The sequence below is a fragment of the Erinaceus europaeus genome, chromosome 21 (genome assembly GCF_950295315.1).
Source record: "Erinaceus europaeus chromosome 21, mEriEur2.1, whole genome shotgun sequence".
Classification (NCBI taxonomy): Eukaryota; Metazoa; Chordata; class Mammalia; order Eulipotyphla; family Erinaceidae; genus Erinaceus; species Erinaceus europaeus.
In genome coordinates, this window is record NC_080182.1 from 19863648 (window position 1) to 19888070 (window position 24423).

General features: G+C 40.3%; 1 protein-coding gene across 1 annotated transcript in view; it reads left to right on the forward strand.

Annotated features, from left to right (window-relative positions):
- Window positions 1-24423, forward strand: part of TGFBR2 (transforming growth factor beta receptor 2) — a 106584-nt gene that overhangs the window by 23865 nt on the left and 58296 nt on the right. Inside the window, exons 2-3 of the mRNA XM_007516856.3 lie at window positions 17040-17208; window positions 23815-24005. Of these exons, the coding sequence (XP_007516918.1) occupies window positions 17040-17208; window positions 23815-24005 (360 nt within the window). The remainder of the gene's footprint in view (window positions 1-17039; window positions 17209-23814; window positions 24006-24423) is intronic.

A 24423-nucleotide genomic window follows, 5' to 3' on the forward strand; every position in this document is an offset into this window, starting at 1 on the left:
AAACATGAGAAAAAGAGTCAATATTTTTTCTAAAATGTTAATTTCCTTGCTGTAGGCTTATGTGGGATTTGACTGGAAACATAATCTGTGTGCTTCAGCTCTGCATTACGTTTCAGTCATTGAAATGGGGCTTAATAAGAATTACTTGGGACCTCAGGAGTCAGAGGAGCCTTACTGCTTTTTTTCTTTTTTCCCCAGCAGTCTTTTATCTTAGGCACAGGGATTTGCATTTTGCCAACTGACTGGAGCCTTCACAGGTTTCAGCTTGTTGCAAATGTAGCTGGGCCCATTTTTCTCACTTTCAGAACCTTCTGTTGCTGCCACTCATGGCTTATGGGTGGTGGACCCTGTGACTCTCGCCCTTGTTCCCTAATTGTACTCTCTTCCTATCTAAGCAGTAGCGCCATAGACACTCATCATGTACTACTAACTAAACACATTCCTTAAAAAGTTGAAACGTAACTGTATTTCTAAATGGCATCCAAATTGTGAGGGAGGTCCCTTCCCAGAAAACTCATCTAGCTCTGCCTTACATCTCATTCCGGTTCTTTGCTGTCTCATCCCCCAGAAATTGAGAAACACAGGCACTTTGGGATAAAACTCTGTGTTGCCCAGTAAAACTTTCTGTGGTAAGAAAGAAAGAAAGAAAGAAAGAAAGAAAGAAAGAAAGAGAGAAAGAGGAAAAAGTCTTTATCTTTCCTGGCTACTTAAAGGCTAGTAATCACTTAAAAATATTTCCTACTACTCGAAGCTGAATATGTAATTGTATTCAACTTTAGTAAATTTATTTAAATTTTATGTTGACGAACCACGTATGCCACTGGCCACCATGTGGGAGCATGGTGTAGCTCTGTATTTTGGCTTTGGTTTCAGAACAATGTGCCTGGAAAGAAGCAGACTTTCTGGGATACTTCATCTTCCATCTTTATTAATATGTTCTTCCCTTTGAGTGTTCTTGTGGGACTCTGACTTCTGAACTGACTTCTAATCCTACTAATTAACTAGACCTTGAGCTCTTATTTTTTTAACGCACTTCACTGGCTTTTTATGTCTTCCTCGCCTGGGTTCAGTTTGTTTTGTTGTTGTTTATTTCTTTACAAATAAAGACTATTTATTAGAAGTGTAAAGAATTTTCTTGAAACTTGAGGATGGGATATAAAACTTGGATTCAGAGAACTTAGGAAAATGGAAAAGTTTGCTGAGTAGCAGTCACCTTGTGCCAGACAGTGTTCCAGATTTGCGAGCGGAGTCGTGAACTAAACACAGTCCATGTGTGCAAGTTTGTAAACAGGATTCCACAAATATGTCACGGCTGATAAGTGCAGGGTAAGAAAGAGAGTAATGGCGAGTGCTTGCAATTCCAGAAAGAGTTGTCACATGCTTTGAAGAAGGTAGATATATCTGTGGTAAAAAAAACATTCTTGTCAGAGGGAACAGCAAGTTCAAATGCCCTAAAACCTGAGTGTTCCTGTCATCTCTGCCCTTTCCCTCCACCTCCCCATGAACTTTCATCCTTGCTTCTCTTTTTACATGGTCTAGTCACACATGAACTCAACAAGAAGTAAAGCTAGCCTGTAGGCTCTTTGTTGTCATTAAAATATCAGACTGATATGGATAAGAGATTGTGAACTGTTCTTTCTCGGATGCCTCTGGGGCCATTCAGCATTTGCTATAGGCTCGTTTCCACTCCAGGACTTATTAGGCTTAATGAATATGATTCTTCAATACGTGGAGGGTTCAGTGAAAGGTGCAAATGTTAGCTGTACAGCTGAATTTATTTTAAAAAAATCTTAACAAGAAAGTTTTGTAATTTGACATTTTAGTCAAAAGTAATTCAAAACATAGCAGTTTTAAGCTACTTTCCTCACGCACCTTAGTTCTAAATGTTGTTTCAGCATATGATGTGGCCAGTCCTTCCAGAAGAAAGGAACAGGGTGAGTGGAGTACAGTGCTGTGTGAGAAGATGGTATTTTAAGGACTTTGAGTGTCTTTCTCATTCTCCAAATTGAAGTTAGTGGCTACAGTGGCATCCAGCACAGCCTGTTGGCAATCAAAGAGTGGCATCATTTGAATGTTGTTCTTTTGTCTCACCATCTTTACCGGAGTTTTGTTATTAGTGTTTGGAGGGAATTTGGTTTTTTCACTCATTGGAGGGTAGCATCAGTCAAAAATGCAGCTACTTATCTCATGAGAGACCTTTATCCTGCTTATTGCAAATAGCATTAAGGTCATGACAGCAATGAGTAATGCCTAGGAAAAGCAAAGATCACCCTCACACTTTCTCATCCAGCTGCACTGTGAGAAAACAAGCAAAGTTGCCCAGTTTAAGGGCAGATTCTCAGATTTCATTTCAAATTTCCTGCCCTTTGTTGTCCTTTCTTGATGCCTTAACAATGCCTGAAACTTGTTTCTTTTTTATTTCACTTCCTCTACTTGAAAAACATGAAGTGGGGGTGGTAGGGTGGTGGCTCAGAGACTTGAGTATTATCTTAGAAACCAAAGTGAAGCTGAATATGTTGTTTCAGTCTCTCAGGTAAACTAGTCAAGGGAAGTCTGACTGGTACTTGCCAATTGACAATCTCCTCAGTTCTTGAAGTAGATCACTGTTCTGGTATAACACTGAAACTGTATTGAGTGCTTTCTACTTTCATTTCCTTCAGGTTGACTGTATTCTTTTTCTTGATTTGCATTTTCAAGAATCAGCCTTGATTAGATGGCACAGTAGAAATAGTTGGACTTTGAACTTTAACTTTTAATTAAGTCAATGTTTATTGGTCCTCTGTAACATGGTAGACACTGCACAAACCCTGCCCTCATGTAGCAGCTCACTACCTGCTAACTTCAGCATGTTATCCCAATGCTTTTCTCTTCTGTAAAATACAACCAGTCTTCCGAAACCATCCGTCAGACATAATCTAGGGGTTTGGCAAACAATAGTAAGTTTTTATCCAATCGTGCCTGTTACTACTATTATCATTCAAACTAAGCCCAAAGAATGTGTTCAGAGTAAACATGAGCATTTCAGTGTTGAAGTTTATTGTTTTAAGCTATAGAAGCAAATACCTTTGCTCTAAATGAGAATTTCCTCCTCATACATCCCCTGTAAAATCAGAGGAAATGCCTGCAAGGGCTGAGTGGAAAGTGGTCTTTTGTCACCTGACATGATTTTCCTTTCTTCTAATCCCCTGATGCACAGTCGCCACTGCAGTTTTGTTCTTGCAAGGCTGGAGGGAGGATGAGGTTTAAGTCTGTGTACAAATGGTAAAGGAAGATGTGGTACTCACACTGCATACTAAGAAGTTGCAAAGGGAGGGTTTCTCAGCTAGTATAGAGAACAAAGCGAAATATAAAACTCATTGCTTGATCACCCTAAAGTAAAGCTTTTTTTCTTATAAAAGGAAATAAAGCAGCTCACCAGGACTGTCAGGTATAAATTGGAATATAGTTGTTATTAGTCCCCCCCCCCCCCCCCCCGTTTGGGGGTTGGTGTGTGTGTGGAAGTCTAAGGGTGAGTATTTTACAAAATTGGAGGGACCTTATAGACATCTTAAAAATTATGTTCAACCCATCTTTTTGGTCAGAAGACAGGCTCAGAAAGTGACTAAATAATTGTCCAGAGTTTTTTCTCTTACAACCTACTTTCCCAGAGGAAATCATATGACAATATCAAACAATTTCTCCAGGAGTAAATGGCACCAAAGAGATGATATTCAAAATACTACTTTCTGTAAATTGGTTTGGCATAGAACACTTCTGAGCTAGATGTTTAAAAAACTGCTGGAATTGTTTCTCATGCTCTTCTCCAGTTCACTCATCAGCTGTCAATTAGCCTGTAGTGGTTTGCTTTCCTTGAAAAAGAAATCTGCGCCTAAGTTGAGTTCAGCATGTGAGAATTCCATGATCTCAAGGCGCCTCATTGCCTCCCCATCCTGCATGTCAGACTCACTAAGTTTATTAACATCTTGCCAAAAAACACACTGAGTGTCTCAAAGCTAGGCAGATCATCTCTCACTTTTTAAACACTGTGCAAGAATCAGCCGATGATCTGAAAAATTGAATGTGATCCTCAAGTTACCACCTGATAAGTCTAAACTGGTTGTGAACAGTACTTTTTAGATGAGATTATTTGGTTCTGCAAAGTTTGCTTAAAGATACTAGCACTCTTGGGAAACTTAATTGTAACAATCATGGGTTCCATTATGTCCCTCTGGAAGCTTTAAAGCTTCATAGATGAATCAAGAATTATTATATTTCAATTTGATTACTCACTCATATTACAGGAAAGATGTTTTAGTAGTCATCAAACTACAGTCTGTTGATGAGTAGGAATAGGTTTACTAGACTTAATTATCTTCTCATGCCTTTTCTGTAATTTTCTTTCACGAGAAAGCATTGCATGCTATATTATTTTTCTAACCAGGAAATGCTTCTATAGCACTTTTATTGTCTAGACAGTTTTCACAGATATTTCAAACACATATTCTCTTCATTCTGACTCAAAAAGTACTATTTCAGGTTTGTCTTTTTTGATTTTTTTATCCAGAAATCAAGGGGGGTGGATGATAAGAGAGGGGGAGGGGTGATAAAGAAGGAGAGAGAAAGAGAAACACCTGTAGCACTGCTTCACCACTAGCAAAGCTTCCCCTCCTTTCAGGGGGCGGGTGCGGGGCTCGAACCTAGGTCCTTGAGCAGTGTAATATGTGCTCAGCCAGGTGTGCCACCAAAAGTACTGGCCCCAAAAGTACTATTTTACCAATAAACAGATGATCCCAAGAAACTCAGTAACCTATCCTTGGTTCTACAGCTAATTCTGATGTAACTTGCAGTCACCCTCAAATCCTTAAACATAAAAGCTCTTGGATCATGGTCCGGGAGGTGGCACAGTGGATAAGGTATTGGACTCACAAGCATGAGGTCCTGAGTTCTATCCCTGGCAGCACATGTACCAGAGTGATATCTGGTTCTTTTTCTCTCTCTCTCTCCTATCATTTTTCATGAATCAATAAATAAAATTAGAAAAAAAAAGAAAACACAAAATTATGAAAACCAGGGTTTTATTAAAAAAAAAAAAAAAGCTCTCGGATCCTAAAACACACCCACCCCAAAAGATTTGTGTATACCTATATTCATAGTGGCACAATTTGTAATAACCCAAACCTGGAAGCAACCCAGATGTCCAACAACAGATGAGTAGCTGAGCAAGTTGTGCTCTGTATACACAATGGAATACTACTCAGCTATTTAAAATGGTGATTTCACTTTTTTCAGCCCATCTTGGATGAAGCTTAAAGTAATGATGTTAGGTGAGATATGTCAGAAACAGAATTATAGACATGGATGACTTTACTTATAGAAGAAACAAGATGAAAAAAAACAAGATGAGAAGAGAAAACACTAAACAGAACTTGGACTGGAGTTGGTATATTGCACCAAAGTAAAAGACTCTGGGGTGGGTTGGGGGGAAGGTTCAGGTCCTGGAACATGATGGCAGAGTATCTAGTGGGGATTGTATGATATGCAAGTACAAACTATTGCATATACTGTTGACTGTAATCCCCCAGTAAAGAATTTTTTTTTAAAAAAGCTCTTGGGTCCTAATCAAGCTTTCTTTATTACCTGTGCTTCCTAAAATAAAGGAAATGGTTAGAAAGAAGCAAATATCTTTTTTTAATTGGTGTAAAATTGGTTTATGATATTATACCTTTTAGCAGATTGTGTGTTACCCCACCACATGCCCACCATCAGTGTGCCAATATCCTTCTCCAACTGCCTATTTGACTCTTCTAGGAAACGTGATGTTTCCCGTGTCCCTACTACTCCCCCCAACTCCTCTTGGATATGCTCATGGTCACTGAATGATTGTAAACCTTTACAACTGTTTAACAGATTTCAGCAGATAGCAATATCGGGAAGGACAAGGCTTCCATCTGACCTCTGGCTCTGTCTCTCGTTAATTCTGGATAGGTTATATCATATCACCTCTTGTCTTTTTCTTTTCCCATCTATAAAATTGTGATGACAAAATTACTTGGTTGTGATAAGGTGATGAAATAATAACTACAGTACTTAATACTGAACCGCTGTTTATTCCACAGTCAATAAATGGAGGTATTAGGAATAAAAATAACACTATCCTTAATACAGATCCAAATTAGATTTGTTTTCTAAAGTATGAAATTTTCCTTTCTGATGAAACAAAACATAACTTTTCACATTAGATGGTCAAATGACTATTAGAGAATGTTCATCTTGGGTTTAGAAGATGGCTCACCTGGCAGAGTGCATGCCCTCCTATGTTGGTGACTCAGGTCCAGCTACCTGTAAAACAGGGAAGCACCATATGGCACATCACAGTACTGGGAAACACTGGTGGGTGTTGTGGTCTGTCTGTCTGTCAGTGTCTCTTTCTCTGAAATAAAAAGAATGAAAATGTTGAAGTAGGAGTGGTGAAAGTGTGCATTTGTGGGGACTGGGAGCTGCAAGATCTCCATGTTCGACAGTTAAGTCATGAATGTTTCTCTCCCAGTTAAATCTCTGATCTTGGAAGAGAGAATTGATTGGACATGTTCAGTCATCACTAATGGTAAAAATTCAAATGACTACAAGATCATGCAGCGGTGTAGGGGGCAATGGAAAGGCCAGAAGGAGACTGAGTTGAAGTTCTTCAAAGTTCTCTAGGCCACACCCTCAGCATCAGCTGACTGATGTCATGAGACTGTGCTGACCCACTGTTGCTAAATCTTTTTATTAAGTGTAATTAGAAGTCCAGCGTTTCATGTGAAATATCCTGGCATTTAAAACTTGCTTCACATCTCTCAAAGAAAAGAGTTTAAGTCAAACAGAACACATCTGTGCACTGTTTCTTCCTCAAACACCCCCGCATAGCAAGCTTTAGCTTTTCCTAAGCACAAACACTCTCAAGTTATTTGGTTGTCAGAAAACAAATGTCGAGGACATCACCCTTTAAAGGAGAACCTCCCTTGAGGGCAGTAGTGTTTCTGGCCTTTTTCCAGAAAAGGAATATGGGAAACATCTGTTTTGACCAATATTTTTACATACTTAATAAAACTGTAATTGAAAAACCTTTCAGGCACAAGGCACATACTAGCTAGCTTAAGGCAGCGCAATTTGCAAGCAGGCAGAGGGGGAAATCTAGAAGTGAAAAGCCATGCTTTGCCATGCATGTGACCCAGGTTTGAGTCTGCCCCACCTCCCACCACCACATTGGAGGAAGCTTTGGAGATGTGGCCACTTTCACTCGCAAGCTCTGATTCTCTGCTTCAGAATAAAGAAAGAAAGAAAGGGCCAGAGAAATAGCTCACTTGGATAGTGTACTGCTTTGTCATGTGTGTGACCTAGGTTTGGGCCGAGACCCCACCTCCTTGAAGCAAGCTTTGGTGCTGTGCTATCTCTATCTATCTGAAGTGGGGAGGGAGAGAGAGAAGGAGAGAGAGACTTCTACAGAATTTGTGTGGTCACTATCTTTTTAAAAGAGATTGATTACACATGACTATATTTTGCTGTTGATAAACCATTAATGCCCCAATAAAGAAAAATAAATAAAAATAAAAAAGTTTGATTGACGAGAGACAGCCAGAGCATTATCCTGGCAAATGGGAAGCCAGGAGTTGAACTGGAGACCTTGTGCAGGTGAGTCCAAGATTCTATCTACTGCACCACCTCCTGGTCCCTATTATCTTACTTTTTTCTTTTCTTCTCTCCTTGTTTTAACCAAAGCACTGCTCAACTCTGGTTTATGATGATGCAGGGGCTTTTGATTATTTTTATTACTATCTTGCTTCTTTTAGACTTATTTTTACCTGTGTTGTTTTGCCTGATACCCAAAGGACTAGTTAATCATCATGTATTTTCCTTCATCTCTGGCTTATTTTCCATCTTGCTGTAACACATCGTCCAATTCGTCTTGGTGGAGGCGGAATTGTTTTTGCATTTACTGTTAACTGAAAGTATCAACTTTAAAGCACTTACCAGTAGGGTAAACTAATTTGACAGTTCAATAATCTGAGCCAAATTCTGCTCCTTCACTCAATACGCTGTCCCATTTGCACCCACGTGGTTTACTTTTCTCCACTGATTTCCGTTCTTGATTCCCAACTTCTGTCTGCTGCACCTCCCCCACCCCTCATGTTAAAGTCATAATACTTGAAATACACTATTAAGAATCAGCACTTATCAACGATAAACTAAAATTGCCTCATATGGATGATAGGATTGGATGTAGTCTGCTCACCGCTACGTAGGTTTCAGAAGTGTATTTTGTCCGCTAGATCCCTATAAAAGATGGAGAAAGGAGACTGAGAGAGCTTGACCTATTTTAGTTTTGGGAATATGGCAAAAGTGTTACTGTTTTGAAATACTACCTTTGGCATCAACATAGATATTTCCATCTGTGAAAGCCATTTGAAATTGTTTGGGTTTTCTCCTGATATGTGGCCTGATCCTGGGATGTGTATAAAAAACAAAAAACAAACAAACAAAAACCAGAGAGAGAGAAAGGTAATTTTAATAGGCCTTGGGAGAGCTCAGATAGCACTTAATTCCTTAGAGATCCAAGAAATTTAAGTTTCAGCAAGAAAACAGGGTGCTTATTTGCAAGTTAATGAAAGTGGACTGTATTAAATCAAGAAGGAGGTGATTGAAACTCAAGCTCAGTTATTTATGTTAAAAACTAATTGCTTTTAAATTCAGTTACAACTAGAATTTTTTTCTCTATGTGGCATCTTCTAAAATTTCCTTGAAAATCAAATTTTTTTACATTTTAGCTTAAAGGCACAGCCATGTTGTAAATGTAAAATGTCCTGTTGAACTAATCCCATTGAAACATCCTTTCATTCGTGAATTTACTTCTTTGTTGAAAGCAAATGTGTGTGTGTGTGTGTGTGTGTGTGTGTGTGTGTGTGTGTGTGTGTATGTGTGTGTAGGGGGACATTCTTAAAGTGAATTCAAACCCTCAGTGTTAAAAATCACTTCATTGCATAATTCATACCAGGAACTCTGCCAATCATACACAAACACATGTGCTCATACATACACTTCTCTCCAGTTCATTCATACTACCAACAGAATAGTATATTTAGCTTAGAGTTTTATTAAGAAGCTCTACCGCTGTTCAGATTCAGTGATGATCTTTCCAGCCCTTAACTTCTAAGTTTTTATACCAGACATTCAGTTTACTCAGTTCATTTTTAGAATAAAATATTTCTGTTAATGAAATCAGGTAGATGAAACCTTGCATTCTGTTCTTGACTGTGTACCTCTGCTCAAACATTTACTAAGCTTCCTTAATTTTCATTGCCCTTTGTAATTATAGTTTTGGCCAAGTCAATCTTAAGAGAAATACTCACTTTTGGAGCCTCAGACACGAGAGTCTCTTTGCATGACCATTATGCTATCTACCCCCACTCAAGAAATACTCATATTTGGAACATTCCTGTTGCTCTCATCCTTTCCATATCTCAGATATGTGTTTATTGAATAAATTTCTGTTTTATGGGAACTGACCTATAGATTGTCTGAATCCTTATTCTATTTAACTTCTAAGTTATGCTCTTAACTCATATGAAGAATAGATGCCATCAGGACTCTTGTTTCTCTCTTTCTCTCTCTCCCTCTCCATCTCCCTCTCTCTTTCTCTCCTTTCCCCATCCACATTCTGCGTTCCCACTTTAAATTAGTGATGGCTTCTCTAGTCCTAATCCTGAGACCCTTGGAAATCCTCACCTTGCTGCTCTCAAGAGACATAAAACTGTAGAAAGTGAGGGTCCAAGTACAGATCTAAAACTAGGCTGAAAAAAAGTCTTTTATTAGAGACTCTAATTATTCAGTAACTATTGAGAGAAGGAAATATTCCTGAAATATCTTGGACTTAATATTGGGGTGCTCTATTTGTTTATTATGACTGACCAAATCAGTACATTTGCTTTGCTGGAAGTGTCTTATCTTTTCCAAGTCACGAAGGAGGTCCTCCTAGACTTGCTTCTCTTTCTTGGTGGGAATATGTGTGTGACAGACCAATAGACTTATCCCACCTTGTCCCAGGGTCCACAGGGTGCTTGTTGCCAGCATCATAGACCATGGCGGCTGTCTGCCAGATGGTTGCCTCAGTGTCTGACTCTGAAATGCCAACTGCAATTAAAAACATTTTTTCAAAAAACAGGTCTTTAAATTCCAGGCCCATATTAGCCTCAGGGCCTATGATCACTTAAGAGGCTAAGCTCTAGAGAAAAGTAGATGGAAAGACATAGGATGAGAAATGCCTGTTTGTTTGTTTTGTTGTTGGTGGTGGTGTGTGTTTTGTTAAAGAAGAGGAGTATTTTATTTTTTTAGATCTAAAATGAGTGGAGAAAGAGAAATAAGAGTCATGCCCTGTGTTCTCCATGAGCTTTCTATCTAAAGTGTGGTTTTATATGTGCTAATCTTAGTTCCTACCTGCAGTGATCAGTTTTATAAGTACTAGGCTTGACTAGTGCCCAGTTTTCTCAACAAATTCTAGCCTAGGTATTGCAATGAAGAGAATGTGTGCATGTGATTAAAGACTCTGATCCTTTGACATTCAGTCTAGGAATTTCCCCCCTTAATAATGTGAATGGTCTTTTATCCTGTCAGTTGGCAGGCATTATGAACAAAAACTGAGGCTTCCTAAGGAAGAAATTCTCCTTCAAAACTATAGCATCGATTACGACCCAAGTTTGCAGCCTGTCGGTCTGGACGATAGATTTCAGACTTGGCAGTCCCACAGTTTTGTAAGCCAATACTCTCTTCCACACCTGTGGGTTTAACGTATTCCCAAGGCCTCTGTTTGCTTAATAACATCTGGGAAACACTGCTCCGAAGTCTAGTGACTTCTACTCACTGATTGCTATGGGTTATTCTTTGAGATACTGCTCTTATTTGTGGAAATTCTGCAATCTTACTATGACACATATGACACATACAGCATCAAGCAAGAGATTTGATCCCCATACTCCCAGGGGGTTAAAGAATAGGAAAGCTATCAAGGGAGGGGATGGGATACGGATTTCTGGTGGTGGGAATTGTGTGGAGTTGTCCCCCTCTTATCCTGTGGTTTTGTCAGTGTTTCCTTATTATAAATAATAATAAAAAAGAGATCTGATCCATGGGTATTCTTTTCTTACTGGTGTTAAGTTTGACTGTAATAAAGAGAAAAAAAATATTCCTTTGGACAACAATAGGTACATATATGTGTTCAAAGACACATAAAGACACTTTTAACAGTGTTTATACTTATCTGTCAAATCTTAAGATTTTACCTTATAGTTCAGCTATTAACTGACTTTATTTTAAAGATATGGGCTATAGGAGGCTGGGCAATAGCACAGCATTAAGCACACATGGTGCAAAGTGCAAGGACCAGCTTAAGAATACCAGTGTGAGCCCCAGCTCCTGACCTGCAGGGGGGTCACTTCGCATGCAGTGAAGCAGGTCTGCAGGTGTCTATCTTTCTCTCCCCCTCTCTGTTTTCCCCTCCTCTCTTGACTTCTCTCTGTCCTGTCCAACAATAATGACAGCAGCAGCAGCAACAACAATAATAACAACAATGATAAACAACAAGGGCAACAAAAGGGGAAAAAATAACCTCCAGGAGCAGTAGATTCATAGTGCAGGCACTGAGCCCCAAGCCCCAGTGATAACCCTGGAGGCAAAAGAAACAAAAATATGGGCTATAATTTATATTTTTTTTATCAGGAATGAGTCCAAACACCTTATTAGTCTGTTTTTTGTTTGTTTGTTTGTTTGTTTGTTTTTTACCAGAGCACTGCTCAGGTCTGGCTTATGATGGTGCAGGGGATTGAACCTGGGACTTTGGAGCCTCAGGCTTGAGAGTCTCTTTGCATAACCATTATGCTAATTAGTATGCTTTTATCTGACCTTCAAAGACAACAGTATTACTCCAGAAATAGACACAGCTAAGTAATTATTTAATTCATATTCTCATAATCAAAAACTCAGTCTCTAGGTAAGAGGTTGGAGAGGGGAGAGAATGTGCCTTAAAATGAGGAAGGCAGTCTGATTTAGACTGAAGGTCTTGCTGTTAATCATGGGTTTGAAGTGATGTGATATTGTCATTTGCTAAAACAAGCTGCCCACGCTCACTTCCTCTAATGAATAACTTTCTAGGTGAAAGTCATTTTTATTGGAACTGCTTTATGGAAAAGCATTATGAATAGGTAATTTGCCTGTCATGAGTAGAAAATTTGCCAAGGATGGTCAGCTGCTCACAATGGATCTGTTGGCATTAAACTACTCTCCTATATATGAGAACAGCTTAACTAAAGATACTTAGGAGAGTCATTTAACAACCTGAACTAGGGTTTGCTATAGGATTAACTACTTGATGTAGGTTGTGGTTTGGCTTAGAGTAACATCTTTATCCCTAGTTATTAACATGTCTGTATTTTTCATTTCTTTGACTTTATATAAGCCTTGTGAGCTAAACAGAAGATGATGTTTACACCACATGCGCTTAACCCGCTGGCTACCGCCCGACCCCCAGAAGATAATGTTTAATGCCTGAGATCAGAACAGTAACTTCTTTTCCCCTGGGATGGAAGACACAGATGTAATGATGTGCACAGTGATGGACCACCTAACTTCCCTGTGGCCCAGCTTAGCCCGTCATCCTATTCTGACGAGCTAGGTTTCATTTCTTAGCGTGTTAGCAGTAACACGTGAGGGCTTTTGTGCACCTGACATTCTTCAACTGGAGCTCTGGTGCTCTCAGTGAATGTGTGAACCAACCCTCTGAAATGAGGAGTTCTAGTTTGTTCGCATTTCTCTCTGCCTCCTCATTCCATGGTAGCTCATAACTTTTCACTAAAAAGATGACCTTCCCCCCAACAAAGGTTAAGCCCCCTACACTTATCTCGCTTCCACACCAGTGCACACCTCTATGCAGCAGTGTACTGGCTTAAGGTTGAAAGTTATTTGCCTGAGGAAATTATCAAGGTGTGTGTGGTATTGGTGACCAGTCAGGAAGAATCTCCTGAGGTTACTAAGTAGTGACTGGTTGGTGAAGGGTGGGGGACTATAGTGAATGATCTCTATGTAAAGGTTTTCAAACATATTTAAAAAATGCTGATTAAACTCAAGGTCTGCTCCTCTTAACAGTGGTGATTTTGACTGTGGTCAAGAGAAAAATGAGGCCTTCTCTCTGACTGGGTATGCCTTTTTCTGCCACTCCCCCTCCCCAGATGCAAGAATCTACCAGCTTAGAGGAAAATCGGCTATTTTCCCCTGAACTCTCTGGGGATGTTTTTTTTCTCTTTCTGAGCCTCATGGTAAGGCAGCATGAACTGTACAGCTGCATGAACCCAGGAGTCCTGTGACACAGACTGTAGGGAGAGTGGGGCCCCTGAGCTGTGTCACATGGTAAGCTGTCTTTCTCTGATTTCTTAACTCCTTTTATTCTTCCTCCTCCTCTGTCTTCTCTTCCTCCTCCTCCTCCTCTTTTTTTATTTTTGTGGTTCTTTTTTGTCACCCTGCTGGTGGTATTTTGCAAAACGTCATGTCTAAACCACTTACACATGCCAACATATCAGTGGCTGCCACCGCTGCTTCCAGCACTTTCTCCTGTGTGCTTTGACTTCTCTTTATCACTCCTAACTCCTGTCACTTTTCTCACACTTCTTAAACTTTTGTTAGAAAAGGGATTTTTCAGTGCAGAAAAAGGACTCCTTTTCATCAGAGTGGGTATAAAAGTGCTAATCACATAGCTTTAGATGTGTTTTACACACACACACACACACACACACACACACACACACACACACCCTTCCAGTTTCATTGGGGGCCTCCCTCTTAACTATCATATAAGTTGTGTTTGGGAGTATCTGTGTGTGTGTGGGGGGGGGCTTGCTCTTTTATGTGGTTTATTTTAGCCATATTGTTCTGAAATAATTCTACCTTAAAGTTCTCAGCCTTGGTGGTGCAGCAAAATCATTTGGGCAGCTGCAAACAGTTGAGATGATCCCAGATGTCAGAGCACCCCACCCCACAGAGTAATTAAATTAGCGTATCTCAGTCTTCATTATATATTTTTTTAAGCTCCCTGGGTGGGAAATTCCAATATGCTCTCAAAGTTGATAACCTCTAGTCTAAGATGAAATCGTAACATGGTAGAGCTGAAACACCAAAGCTTGCTAAACTTCAGCCTGGAGAACATTATACATACAAACACACACACACACACACACACACACACACACACAGTTACACACACACACACACACAAAGTAAATATAATATGGTTTAGCATTTTTTGTTTTAAATTCTTGTCCTTGTCCTGAAGATAAACCTAAAAGGTTACATTAATTATTTCACAATTGGTTCTAAATTTGACCATTGTTGAAAAAAAAATCTTCATCATGCTTTAGTTTCAAGTTGAACTCAAGATTCAGAGCATATTTTGGTCTGTATTTTTAGCTAAGCATAGAGTGTTTGGTCTGGGAGACACTGAGATTTTCAAAATAGTTTGTTACCTAAAAATACACTTCCTGAAATGGAACTTGAGTCCTGAGGGGGATGAATGGGCTTATTTTTTCTTCTATATTTAATGTTGCCACAAAAAAGAAAATCTTAAATTTATATATGTTTGTATTTTTAGAGACCCAGGAAACAGGTGTCATGCCTAAGTGACAAAGTGTGGTGTGGCAAAGTGTCTGAAACAGAAATCTAAGATTCACAGGACAGGGACCAACTAGGAAAAAGGTGTTGGCCTCGTTTTTCTCGCTTCTGACTGGAGAAGTCAGAAGGGAGAAGAAAGGAGACTGATGGTCACCAAAGGCTGATCATGTAGTGATGTCTCCCTTCAGCCTGAGTGTGGCTGGTGCCTTGCCTAGTGCCACATATGTTTAGACGTTTGATTTTTCTTAGTCTAGCATATGTGTGCATGCCTTAACTTCATGTTTGCTGACAAAAATACCCAGTAGCCTTACTTGACTTTGAGTCTCCCTGCAATTACCACCATTGCCAATGGGAGTGGATCTCATTAAAGAACAAGAAAGCAGGGCCAGCACCCTACTTGCACCCTATCTGCACCCTACCAACACTTCACAAGCTGGTGAAACAGGTCTGCAGGTCTATCTATCTCTGTCTCTGTCTCTGTCTCTATCTCTATGTCTATCTCTATCTCCACCTCCTCTCTCTGTCCTACCCAATAAAACAGGACCTCTGCCTCTCCAGACCCCTTCCCCACTAAGGAAAGACAGAGACAGGCTGGGAGTGTGGATTGACCTATCAATGCCCATGTTAAGCAGGGAAGCAATTATAGCAGCCAGGCCTTCCACCTTCTGCACCCCATAATGATCCTGGGTCCATGCTCCCAGAGGGATAAAGATTAGGAAAGCTATCAAGGGAGGGGATATGGAGCTCTGGGGGTGGACATTGTGTGGAAATGTATTCCTCTTATCCTATAGTCTTGTCAATATTTCCATTTTATAAATAAATATTAAAATTAAAAAAGAAAAGAAACAATGGCCACCAGGATCAGTGGATTCATAGTGCCAGCACCAAGCCCCAGCGATAACCCTGGAGTCAAAAAACTAAAAATAAACAAAAAAAGAAAGAGATGCATAGGATGGTCCTCAGCTTTGGTGAAGCAAGGCTCTCAATGGGCAGCACCGTCTCCCTAACCCCTGCAAAACAGTCTTCATTATTTCATAGACAACACTGAATGAATATGATATCACCATACTCTCCACAAATTCTTAGTCATTTCCCACCTGGTATAAAAAGCCAGATGTGGACGTTTGGTATTTCTTTCTTTGTGTGTTCATTTCTTCAGTCGCACCTGCAATAAATATTTTTAATGCCTTCTCAGCTGTAAGCCCTCATCTTGGTATGGGAGACACAGTATATAAACAAGGCAAAGAAAGTTGCTTTGGAACATATACTTTGGCTGGTGGATTATAAGCAAGTAAGTGGTTGACTTGTTTGTGCAGAAGTTGAAAAGAATCTTGTGGCAGTTTTAATTGCACTTGTAGGCAGATTCAGGAGGTGACTTTTAGTCAGATATCAAAAAGGTGATGAAAAGACAAGACTAAAGGGAATGATAAAAGGCCCGAGGGAGGAAAAGACTTGGCTTCATCCATGAGAGGCCCACATATCCTAAAAGGTGATGAGTAGTGAATAAGGGGCAGGGGTGCTTCTGGGGCAGTGGTGGTGAAGGATGAAGTTGCAGAGATCGCCTTTAAGGTGGAGCTTGATTTTTCTCTCCTGCAGAATTCATCACTTCACCAGTGTGAGGGGGTCCTATCTAGGAGATTGTGGTCAACTCACTATTGCTTCAGCTACTGATTTCCCTCAAAGCAACAGAGAGAGGTCATGGCAAAGAGAAAATCTCTTGCAAAGAAGGCTGCTGTAGCTCCTATCAGGATCCTTCAGGAAGACCTGGCAAAGTTGTACTTCACCTTCTGGTGTGACTGCTGAGTGTCAACTCCCCTTTACACTTCACAGCTCTGCACTGCTGTGGCCCCTCTCCTTAACCTTCTGGGTGTGACTCTTGTCTGCCTCCTACATCCTTTGGCTTCTCTCTATTTTTGGTTGCCCTGCTCTGGTCTGTTTCCTTGTCTATCCACCCAGCTAAGCTATAATTTCCTTAAGGTACTTTTTTTTTTTTAATTGTATTCTCAGTCACCAGTACTATGCATTGGGCCAGTGCAAGTTGTGTTTCTTCATTGAATGGTAAGACTTTTATAAAAGAAACAAAAACAAACAAAAAAAGAGCTCCTTAGAATAATCCCTGACAAAGGCAAGAAGGTCTTCAAGCTTCCCCCACCCTAACCACCATCACCTCACCAGCCCCCCTACAAAAGCTTTTATTACTAATGGCCTCTGTGAGGAAAAGTGCAATCTGATCTGAATTTATTATTTGGCCTTTCTCAGTATTGATGCTTATGACACCAGGTTTATCTGAAATCGCATAACATCATTAGGAATTTGTTGGCAGTCTGCCTAGTAGCTTAGATAATCATTCAATATATCTCTCTTCTCTCTTTCAGTTAACAATGGCATGATGGTCACTGACAACAATGGGGCAGTTAAGATTCCACAACTGTGCAAATTTTGTGATGTGAGGTCTTCTACCTGTGACAACCAGAAATCCTGCATGAGCAACTGTAGCATCACAGCCATCTGTGAAAAATCGCACGAAGTCTGTGTGGCTGTTTGGTAAGGCTGCCTTGTTTAAAAAAAAAAGTAAAAAAAAAAAATCTTTCTTTGGGGGTGGAGGGTAAATAGCATAACGGTTATGCAAACAGACTTTCATGCCTGAAGCTCCAAAGTCCCAGGTTCAATTCCCCCGCACCACCATAAGCCAGAGCTGAACAGTGCTCTGGTTAAAAAAAAGTGAAAAATCTTTCTTTTATGGGATCATGCAGTGCTGCACCTAATTAAGCACACCCATTACCATGCACAAGGACCTAGGTTCAAACCCCCTGGTCCCTACCTGCAGGGGAAAGCTTCACAAGCAGTAGTGTTGCAGGTATCTCTCTCTTGTAGCCCTTTCAATCTCTCTCTGTTTCTAATAAAATAAAGAAAATAATAAGTAAAATATATTTTTAAAACGTTCTTCTGTCCCTTTCATAAGCAAAACATACAATACCTAGAGTTACTATGCGTTCATCTCTTGATTACTCACCATCATTCCATCTTTCTTTCCTCTAGACCACCTTCCTTTCAGTTATGAATTGTAGTTTTTAGAGATAGTCTGTACAGTTTCAGATAGACACACATATCTCTTGGTGTGCATATTTGTATATGACAGTATTTCTGATGACTTTGATATCGATACTAAGTGTGGAAAAAATATTTTTGAATCAAGGAGAGGACCGTGCCGCTTTCTAGCTTGTTTGACACTCCTTCTTCAGATATTCAGAAGGGACGACAGAGACCTTGTTTTTCTCACATGGTTTAATGGAAGCAGAGGAGATGGGCTATCTGAAGGAGAAGAAAGCACTATTGTAAAAGTGGAAAAAAACTCTGGCGACCAGAAAAACAGCTCACCGTGGGAAGCTCTGGTGTGCTCACCTTACCCCTGGCCTACGCACTGTATCTCTTCCTCCAAGACTGTGACTGCCTATTTTTCTTGAATCAGGATTTCTTCTATCTCTCTTTGATCCCCTGCCCTCACCACACCCAAATACACACTGGCTACTCAGGAACCGTTTGATTCATAGAGCTCATTTAAAGGAGCCTCTATTTATTTTTAATAAAGCTGCGCAGATTCATTAATGAAACATACAGTTATTCTTATGTTTTAAATCGTCAGCTATTTTTATTTTATTTGATTTGACTTAATGTTGCCTTTACTTGTTGGCAAACAACAACATCACCCCAAAACAACAACATCTAACCCCTTTGGGAATAGAGTCTTTTGAAATTTTCTCCAGACCACAGAGAATTAGCTTTGATGATAGATCTGAAAACCTTGCAAATTTCCCTACATACCAGGGGATGAACTGGTTTCTTAAGAACTAAAGGAATGTTAACAGCAAAGACCTGTCAGTACAGCTTGCTATACCTGCCAATTCCCTTCGTGTCCAATTCTGGGCAATGCTTTGAAAATGGGATTTTGACAAAGATTGTGTTCAGAGGGAAAGGACCAGTGTGATTAGAGGTTTAGAATGCTTGCCATCTGAGGAAGGGCCAAGGCAATTAGACATGGTTAGTCCAGTAAAGAGAGGACATGGATTCTGTTGAGAGATATTTGAAAGGCTCTCCAGTGAAAATATAATAAACTTGTTATATATAACTCTGAAGGGCATAGGAGGAACCATGAAGCATAGAAGGGATACACTTGTACTCAGTGCAAGTTTAAACATTTTCATAATTGTGACTTCCTAACCGTAGAACTGCCTTCCTACTCTGGAAAAGTCAAATAAAGTTCAGAAGGGGCTGGAACCATCTGAAAGACAAGTAGAGGAAAGATTGAGACACCAAGCTAGATAACCTCAGTGTTTTCTTCTGTAGTTCTGTTCTCCACGGATGATCTTTGTTTATAAATCCACTTTGGAGTGACAACTTACTTCCGTTACTGAAGACAGGCGTTTTTCATTAAGATATTTTTCTGCTGACCCCATAGAACAAATCTAAATTACTTTAGTAGTCTTAGGAAATGTGAGCTTGTCAGGGGGAAGGGGCTTCCTGTCTCCTTTGTGTCCTGGCCAGAAAGAATAAATACAAGGGCTAGGAGATAGCCAACCTGGTAAAAGCACACACGTTATTATACATGAGGACCCAGGCTTAGCCTTTAACGCCACATAGGAGATCTATGAACAGGGAAAACTTCATGAGCAATAGAGCTATGCTGTGGCATCTCTCCGTGCTCTCTTTCTCTCCCTCTCTTGATTTGGGGGGAAAAAAAAAAGCACTCATCATTGGGAGCAATGGAATTGCACAAATGTGTAGCCCTGGCAGCAAAAATTGAATGAATGTTAGCATCACCCACATCCTTGTAGAGTGGAAGTGTAGAAAAGCAAAAAAGGGGGAGTCTGGTGGTAGCACAGTGGGTTAAGCGCACATGGCGCAAAGCGCAAGGGCCGGCTTAAGGATCCCGGTTTGAGCCCCCGGCTCCCCACCTGCAGGAGGTCGCTTCGCAAGTGGTGAAGCAGGTCTACAGGTGTCTGTCTTTCTCTCCTCCTCTCTGTCTTCCCCTCCTCTCTCCATTTCTCTCTGTCCTATCCAACAATAACAACAGCTGTGACAACAATAACTACAACAAGCACAACAACAAGGGCAACAAAATGGGAAAAATAGCCTCTAGGAGCAGTGGATTTGTAGTGCAGGCAGCAAGCCCCAGCAATAACCCTGGAGGCAGAAAAAGAAAGAAAAGAAAAAAAGGAAGCATAGTGAGCACTGGGTATTCCTCCCCAACCCATATCAGGTCTGAAGCGCCCACCCTTTCAGAACATTGGCTGCTGGAGGATTAATCATCCCTGAGTCCTTTCAGGTAATTGACCTCCACTGAACCAAGCTGCTTCATGGAGTTTGACCCATATTCCTGGGCAACATGACTGCTTGATGCAAGGGTACAAGTAGCTAGCCATGTTGCTTCTGTTTTGAAACACTGATTTGTCATTCCAACTTTATAGGCTCCATAGTTTTAGTTATTTGTTGTGTGTGTGTGTGTGTGTGTGTGTGTGTGTGTGTGTGTGTGTAGCAGGAATTCCTGAAACCATTAGCCTTCTCAGGTACAAAGAGATGACTATAATTCAGTTTTAGGAAAATCAAAATCGCATGCATATTTTTGATTATACATGGATCAGTGATCTAACCCCCTGCATGTTCAAAGCTCCAGAGTTTTTCTTCACGTGTTCAGTTGCATACTTCCCTCCCATTAGGGAGAGCACTCTTAGAAAAGTAGAGAAAGCAGTTAAGGACTCTGTCTAGGCTCAAGTATTATAATTTCATTTTTGCTGTGTAATTTGAGTTTTCTGTAAGATAGAAAGCAAGAGATTCTGGAAGATTTGTCCAGTGATCACAAACTCACAGTTACATTCTTGTCCCTTCCTTGGCCTCTGAAAACTCTGAAAGAGACCCCATAATTTTCCTTGGGGCCACAGAAGATTCAGCATGTCTTCTTTTTTTATTAACAAATCCAACAGGCAACTTTACACACACACACACACACACACACACACACACACACACACACACACACACACACACACACACACACCTGTTATGCCTGGGAGAAAAGTACTCTTGTTTTGACTCACTGCTTTTGCAGAAACTTTCCTTTACCTTTGGAGCAAAAGGATGAGAAGGTTTTTAAGTATTGGTTTTCATGGATACCCGAAAGCAGAACACTCCTTTGAAACCTTTTGTAAGCCAAAATGGTGTCAAGTGTAGAAGTGGTTACTGTGAGTTTATAGGAATTATTTTTAGCTTTTTCAGATCCCAAAATAATGTACCAAATTCTACCAAACATCACATAAAGCCTAAAACCACACGAACATACAGTGAGTTGTCAGAAAAGTCATGACATATTTTTCTCTGTGAAAATGCATCATGACTTTTTTGACAACCCAGTAGTAAAGACAAGAATGTTATGATAAACACACCACCTCTATAAAATTGTTCATGAAGAAAGAAGCTTAGTGATGCTCCTACTATTCAGCTTGGCTGCTGCAAAAACAAATACGGATGTAGTCGCCAAAAGGCCAAATGTTCTACTTCTGAATGACACTGCCCAAATATTGATATTGTTTTCACTTTTTGACTTTAAAAGTTAAAGCAAAAGCCTTTTTTACATTTCTTTCCATGAAGAAAAAAGCTGCTATTTAACTAATGCAAAAGCAAAATGTCATAATGTGAACATTCCAAAGCAAACCGAAAACCCCCATATATTTATTTCTCCTTCATTTGTTGTATCCTGCTGCCAAGTTTCACTTAGTTCTCTGTTACCCACACTACTCCTCCCAAAAGTAAGGATTCTGATTGTCCTCTTATGGTAGGAATGTACTTAGCAAGTACTGGATCCTTTCTCACCTGTGAAAGTGCTAACTTGAGAGCCACTGAGATCTTTCTCTGAGGGGTCTCTGTGCCTCAGCTGGATTCAGTTCTGGATATATAGATAGAATTATACTTACTTCATTCCATCTTGTTCCATCTTTGTTCCTAGGCTTGTATTTCTTCTTTTCTTGTTGATATCTGTCCCTTAGTGCTCTTGAATTAAATGCTAAGAAGGGGGAATTTCTCAATCACTTTTTTTTTTCTTTTTCCTCCAGGGTTATCGCTGGGGCTCAGTGCCTGCACCACCACTATGAATTCACTGCTCCTGGAGGCCATTTTTCTCATTTTGTTGCTATTGTTGTTATTGTTGCCATTGCTGTTGTTGTTGTTGGATAGGACAGAGAGAAATCAAGAGAGGAGGGGAAGACACAGTGGGGGAGAGAAAGACAGACACATGCAGACTTGCTTCACCACTGTTGAAGCAACTACCCACCCCCATTCACCCCCCTCCCCACACACACACACACAACAGGTGGGGAGCCGGGGTCTCGAACTGGTATTCTTTTTTTTTTTCTTTTTTGCCTAGAGGATTCTCACTGGGGCTCAGTGCCCGCACTATGAATCCACTGCTCCTAGAGGCAATTTTTCAACTTTGCTGCCATTGTTGTTATTCTTGTTTTATTGTTATTGTTGTTGATAGGACAGAGAGAAGTTGAGAGAGGAAGGGAAAACAGAGAGAGGGAGAGAGAGATAAGACACCTGCTCGAATGGGATTCTTAAGCCAGTCCTTGCGCTTCATGTCATGTGCACTTAACTCACTGCACTGCTGCCCAGCCCCCAGAGTCAGTCTTTCGATGGGATGGCCCTGCCTCTTTTCCTGATGAAAGTCTTATCTTAGCTGCTTCGTGCTTGCATTTCTACCTTCCATTTTCTTGCTTCAATCAGTGAGCTTATTTGGAGAAGGCAGGTGGTTGGTCAATGTATATAAATATGTATAAATATGTGTTCACACATGCGTGCACGCCAAATCCTTCTCCAGAAAGATTACACTCACAAAGTTTATTGGTCCTAGTATGGCATATAAGTCATGATTATTTCTTTCCTAAAATTTTCTCTAGGTGGACTTTTCTCACACCATTCAAGATAGTAGCTTTTATCAGCTATAAATGACAGAGTTAGAGGAAGGAGGTCAGAGAAACCTTGGTTTTGGACAGAGTCACATAAGATGACAAGCTTATGATAGGGACAGAGAGAAGCAGGCAGAGAATAATGTGCTTTTCCTGAGGATGGCAGAGTTTTATTTAGCTTTCGCAGTTATAATAGTGAGAATTCATTCTGCCATTTTGAAATGTAATGTACACTTACAGCCCATTGAGCACTTGCTGGGGCCCAAATAAAGTGCCACGTGAGAGGTTACCTGAGCCCTTTGCTGAGAGAGGCTCTAAGTGTGTGATACAAAGGCATAAGAAATGTACAAGTAGTTCATTTATGGCAGCATGAAATCCTTCACTGAACTGAAAATGAAGAGCACCTTGCAGATCCTTCCCCCTGCATTTCAAGTCTTCTCTTCTTTTGTTCCTCTGGGGACAAAATGTGGGGAACTGCAAGTCTTTATTTAGGAAGTTTCTTCTGTTGTCTCTTTATGGCTAGATGCTGATGTGGAGTATCCCTTCACACATGATGCCCTGGGGCTCATCAAACAAACAAAAGCCCAAGGAGCTGCTCTTTTGAGAACAGTTTATCTAGATTTGACCCTACCTATGCCAACTATGTGCACAGTGTGAGCCTTGTAGTACATACAGGTTTAAAATCATCCTGATCAGGTGAATGAGTCGTGGCACACTTAGCTGAGCATGCATGCTACTGTGCTCAAGGACCTAGGTTCAAATCCCCAGTCCCCACCTGAAGTGGAGCAGAAGTTCATGAGCAGTGAAGCAGTACTGCAGGTGTCTTTGTTTCTTCTTCTTTATCTCCCTCTTCCACCTCAATTTCTCTCTGTCTCTACTCAAATAAATAAATAAAAATAAAATCATCCTGATGACCTAGCAGTCTTTCTCATAACTTTCTCTCTACTAAGCTTAGACTTACTGAGTACAAGGTATGAGCAAGGCAGTTCCAAAGAAAGCTGCCATGTTTGTGATTACAAATGGGTATGACAATAACTAAAGAGAAAGCTGAAATAACTAGAGGAAACAAAAGAGAGCTTATCATGGCCAGGAATGACTTTACAAAGAACATATATCCCAGAGTACTTTTTTACCCAGAGACCACATTCATGCATTATTTTCCTCTCCCCTGACCCATGAATGTCTTGTGTCCTAGGAGGAAAAACGATGAGAACATAACACTAGAGACGGTGTGCCATGACCCCAAACTCACCTACCATGGGTTTGCTCTTGATGATGCTGATTCTCCAAAGTGTATTATGAAAGAAAAGAAGAGATCCGGCGAGACTTTCTTTATGTGTTCCTGTAGCGCTGAGGAGTGCAATGACCACATTATCTTTTCAGAAGGTGAGTTTTCTTCTCTGGAAGAGTCTGGGACCTGGCTTCCCCTGTGTCAGTGTTTGCATCCCTACATGCACATCTGGAGAGCACATCCTTCTATGGCTGATACAGGAACGCGAACTTGTTACACACTCTGGTTTGGGAACCCATTCACTTGCTTACTATTATCAGTGTTGGTTCTGGGCCTCATCAAATCTGAGGAAATTCAGAAAAGTGAAATCTATTGCATCTAGTGGGCATTATCACATTGTTCTTCCACACCCAAAACAAACAAATAAGGTCCTGGATGTGATTTTTTTTCAACACTAGAAGTGATCCATCTTTTAAATTTTGCTAGTTAAACAGTGAAAGAATATTCTTTTGGTTTTTTGCAATGTGATATAGAGTAGGGCAAGGTCATGAAAGATGCAGATAGTTCCTGTTT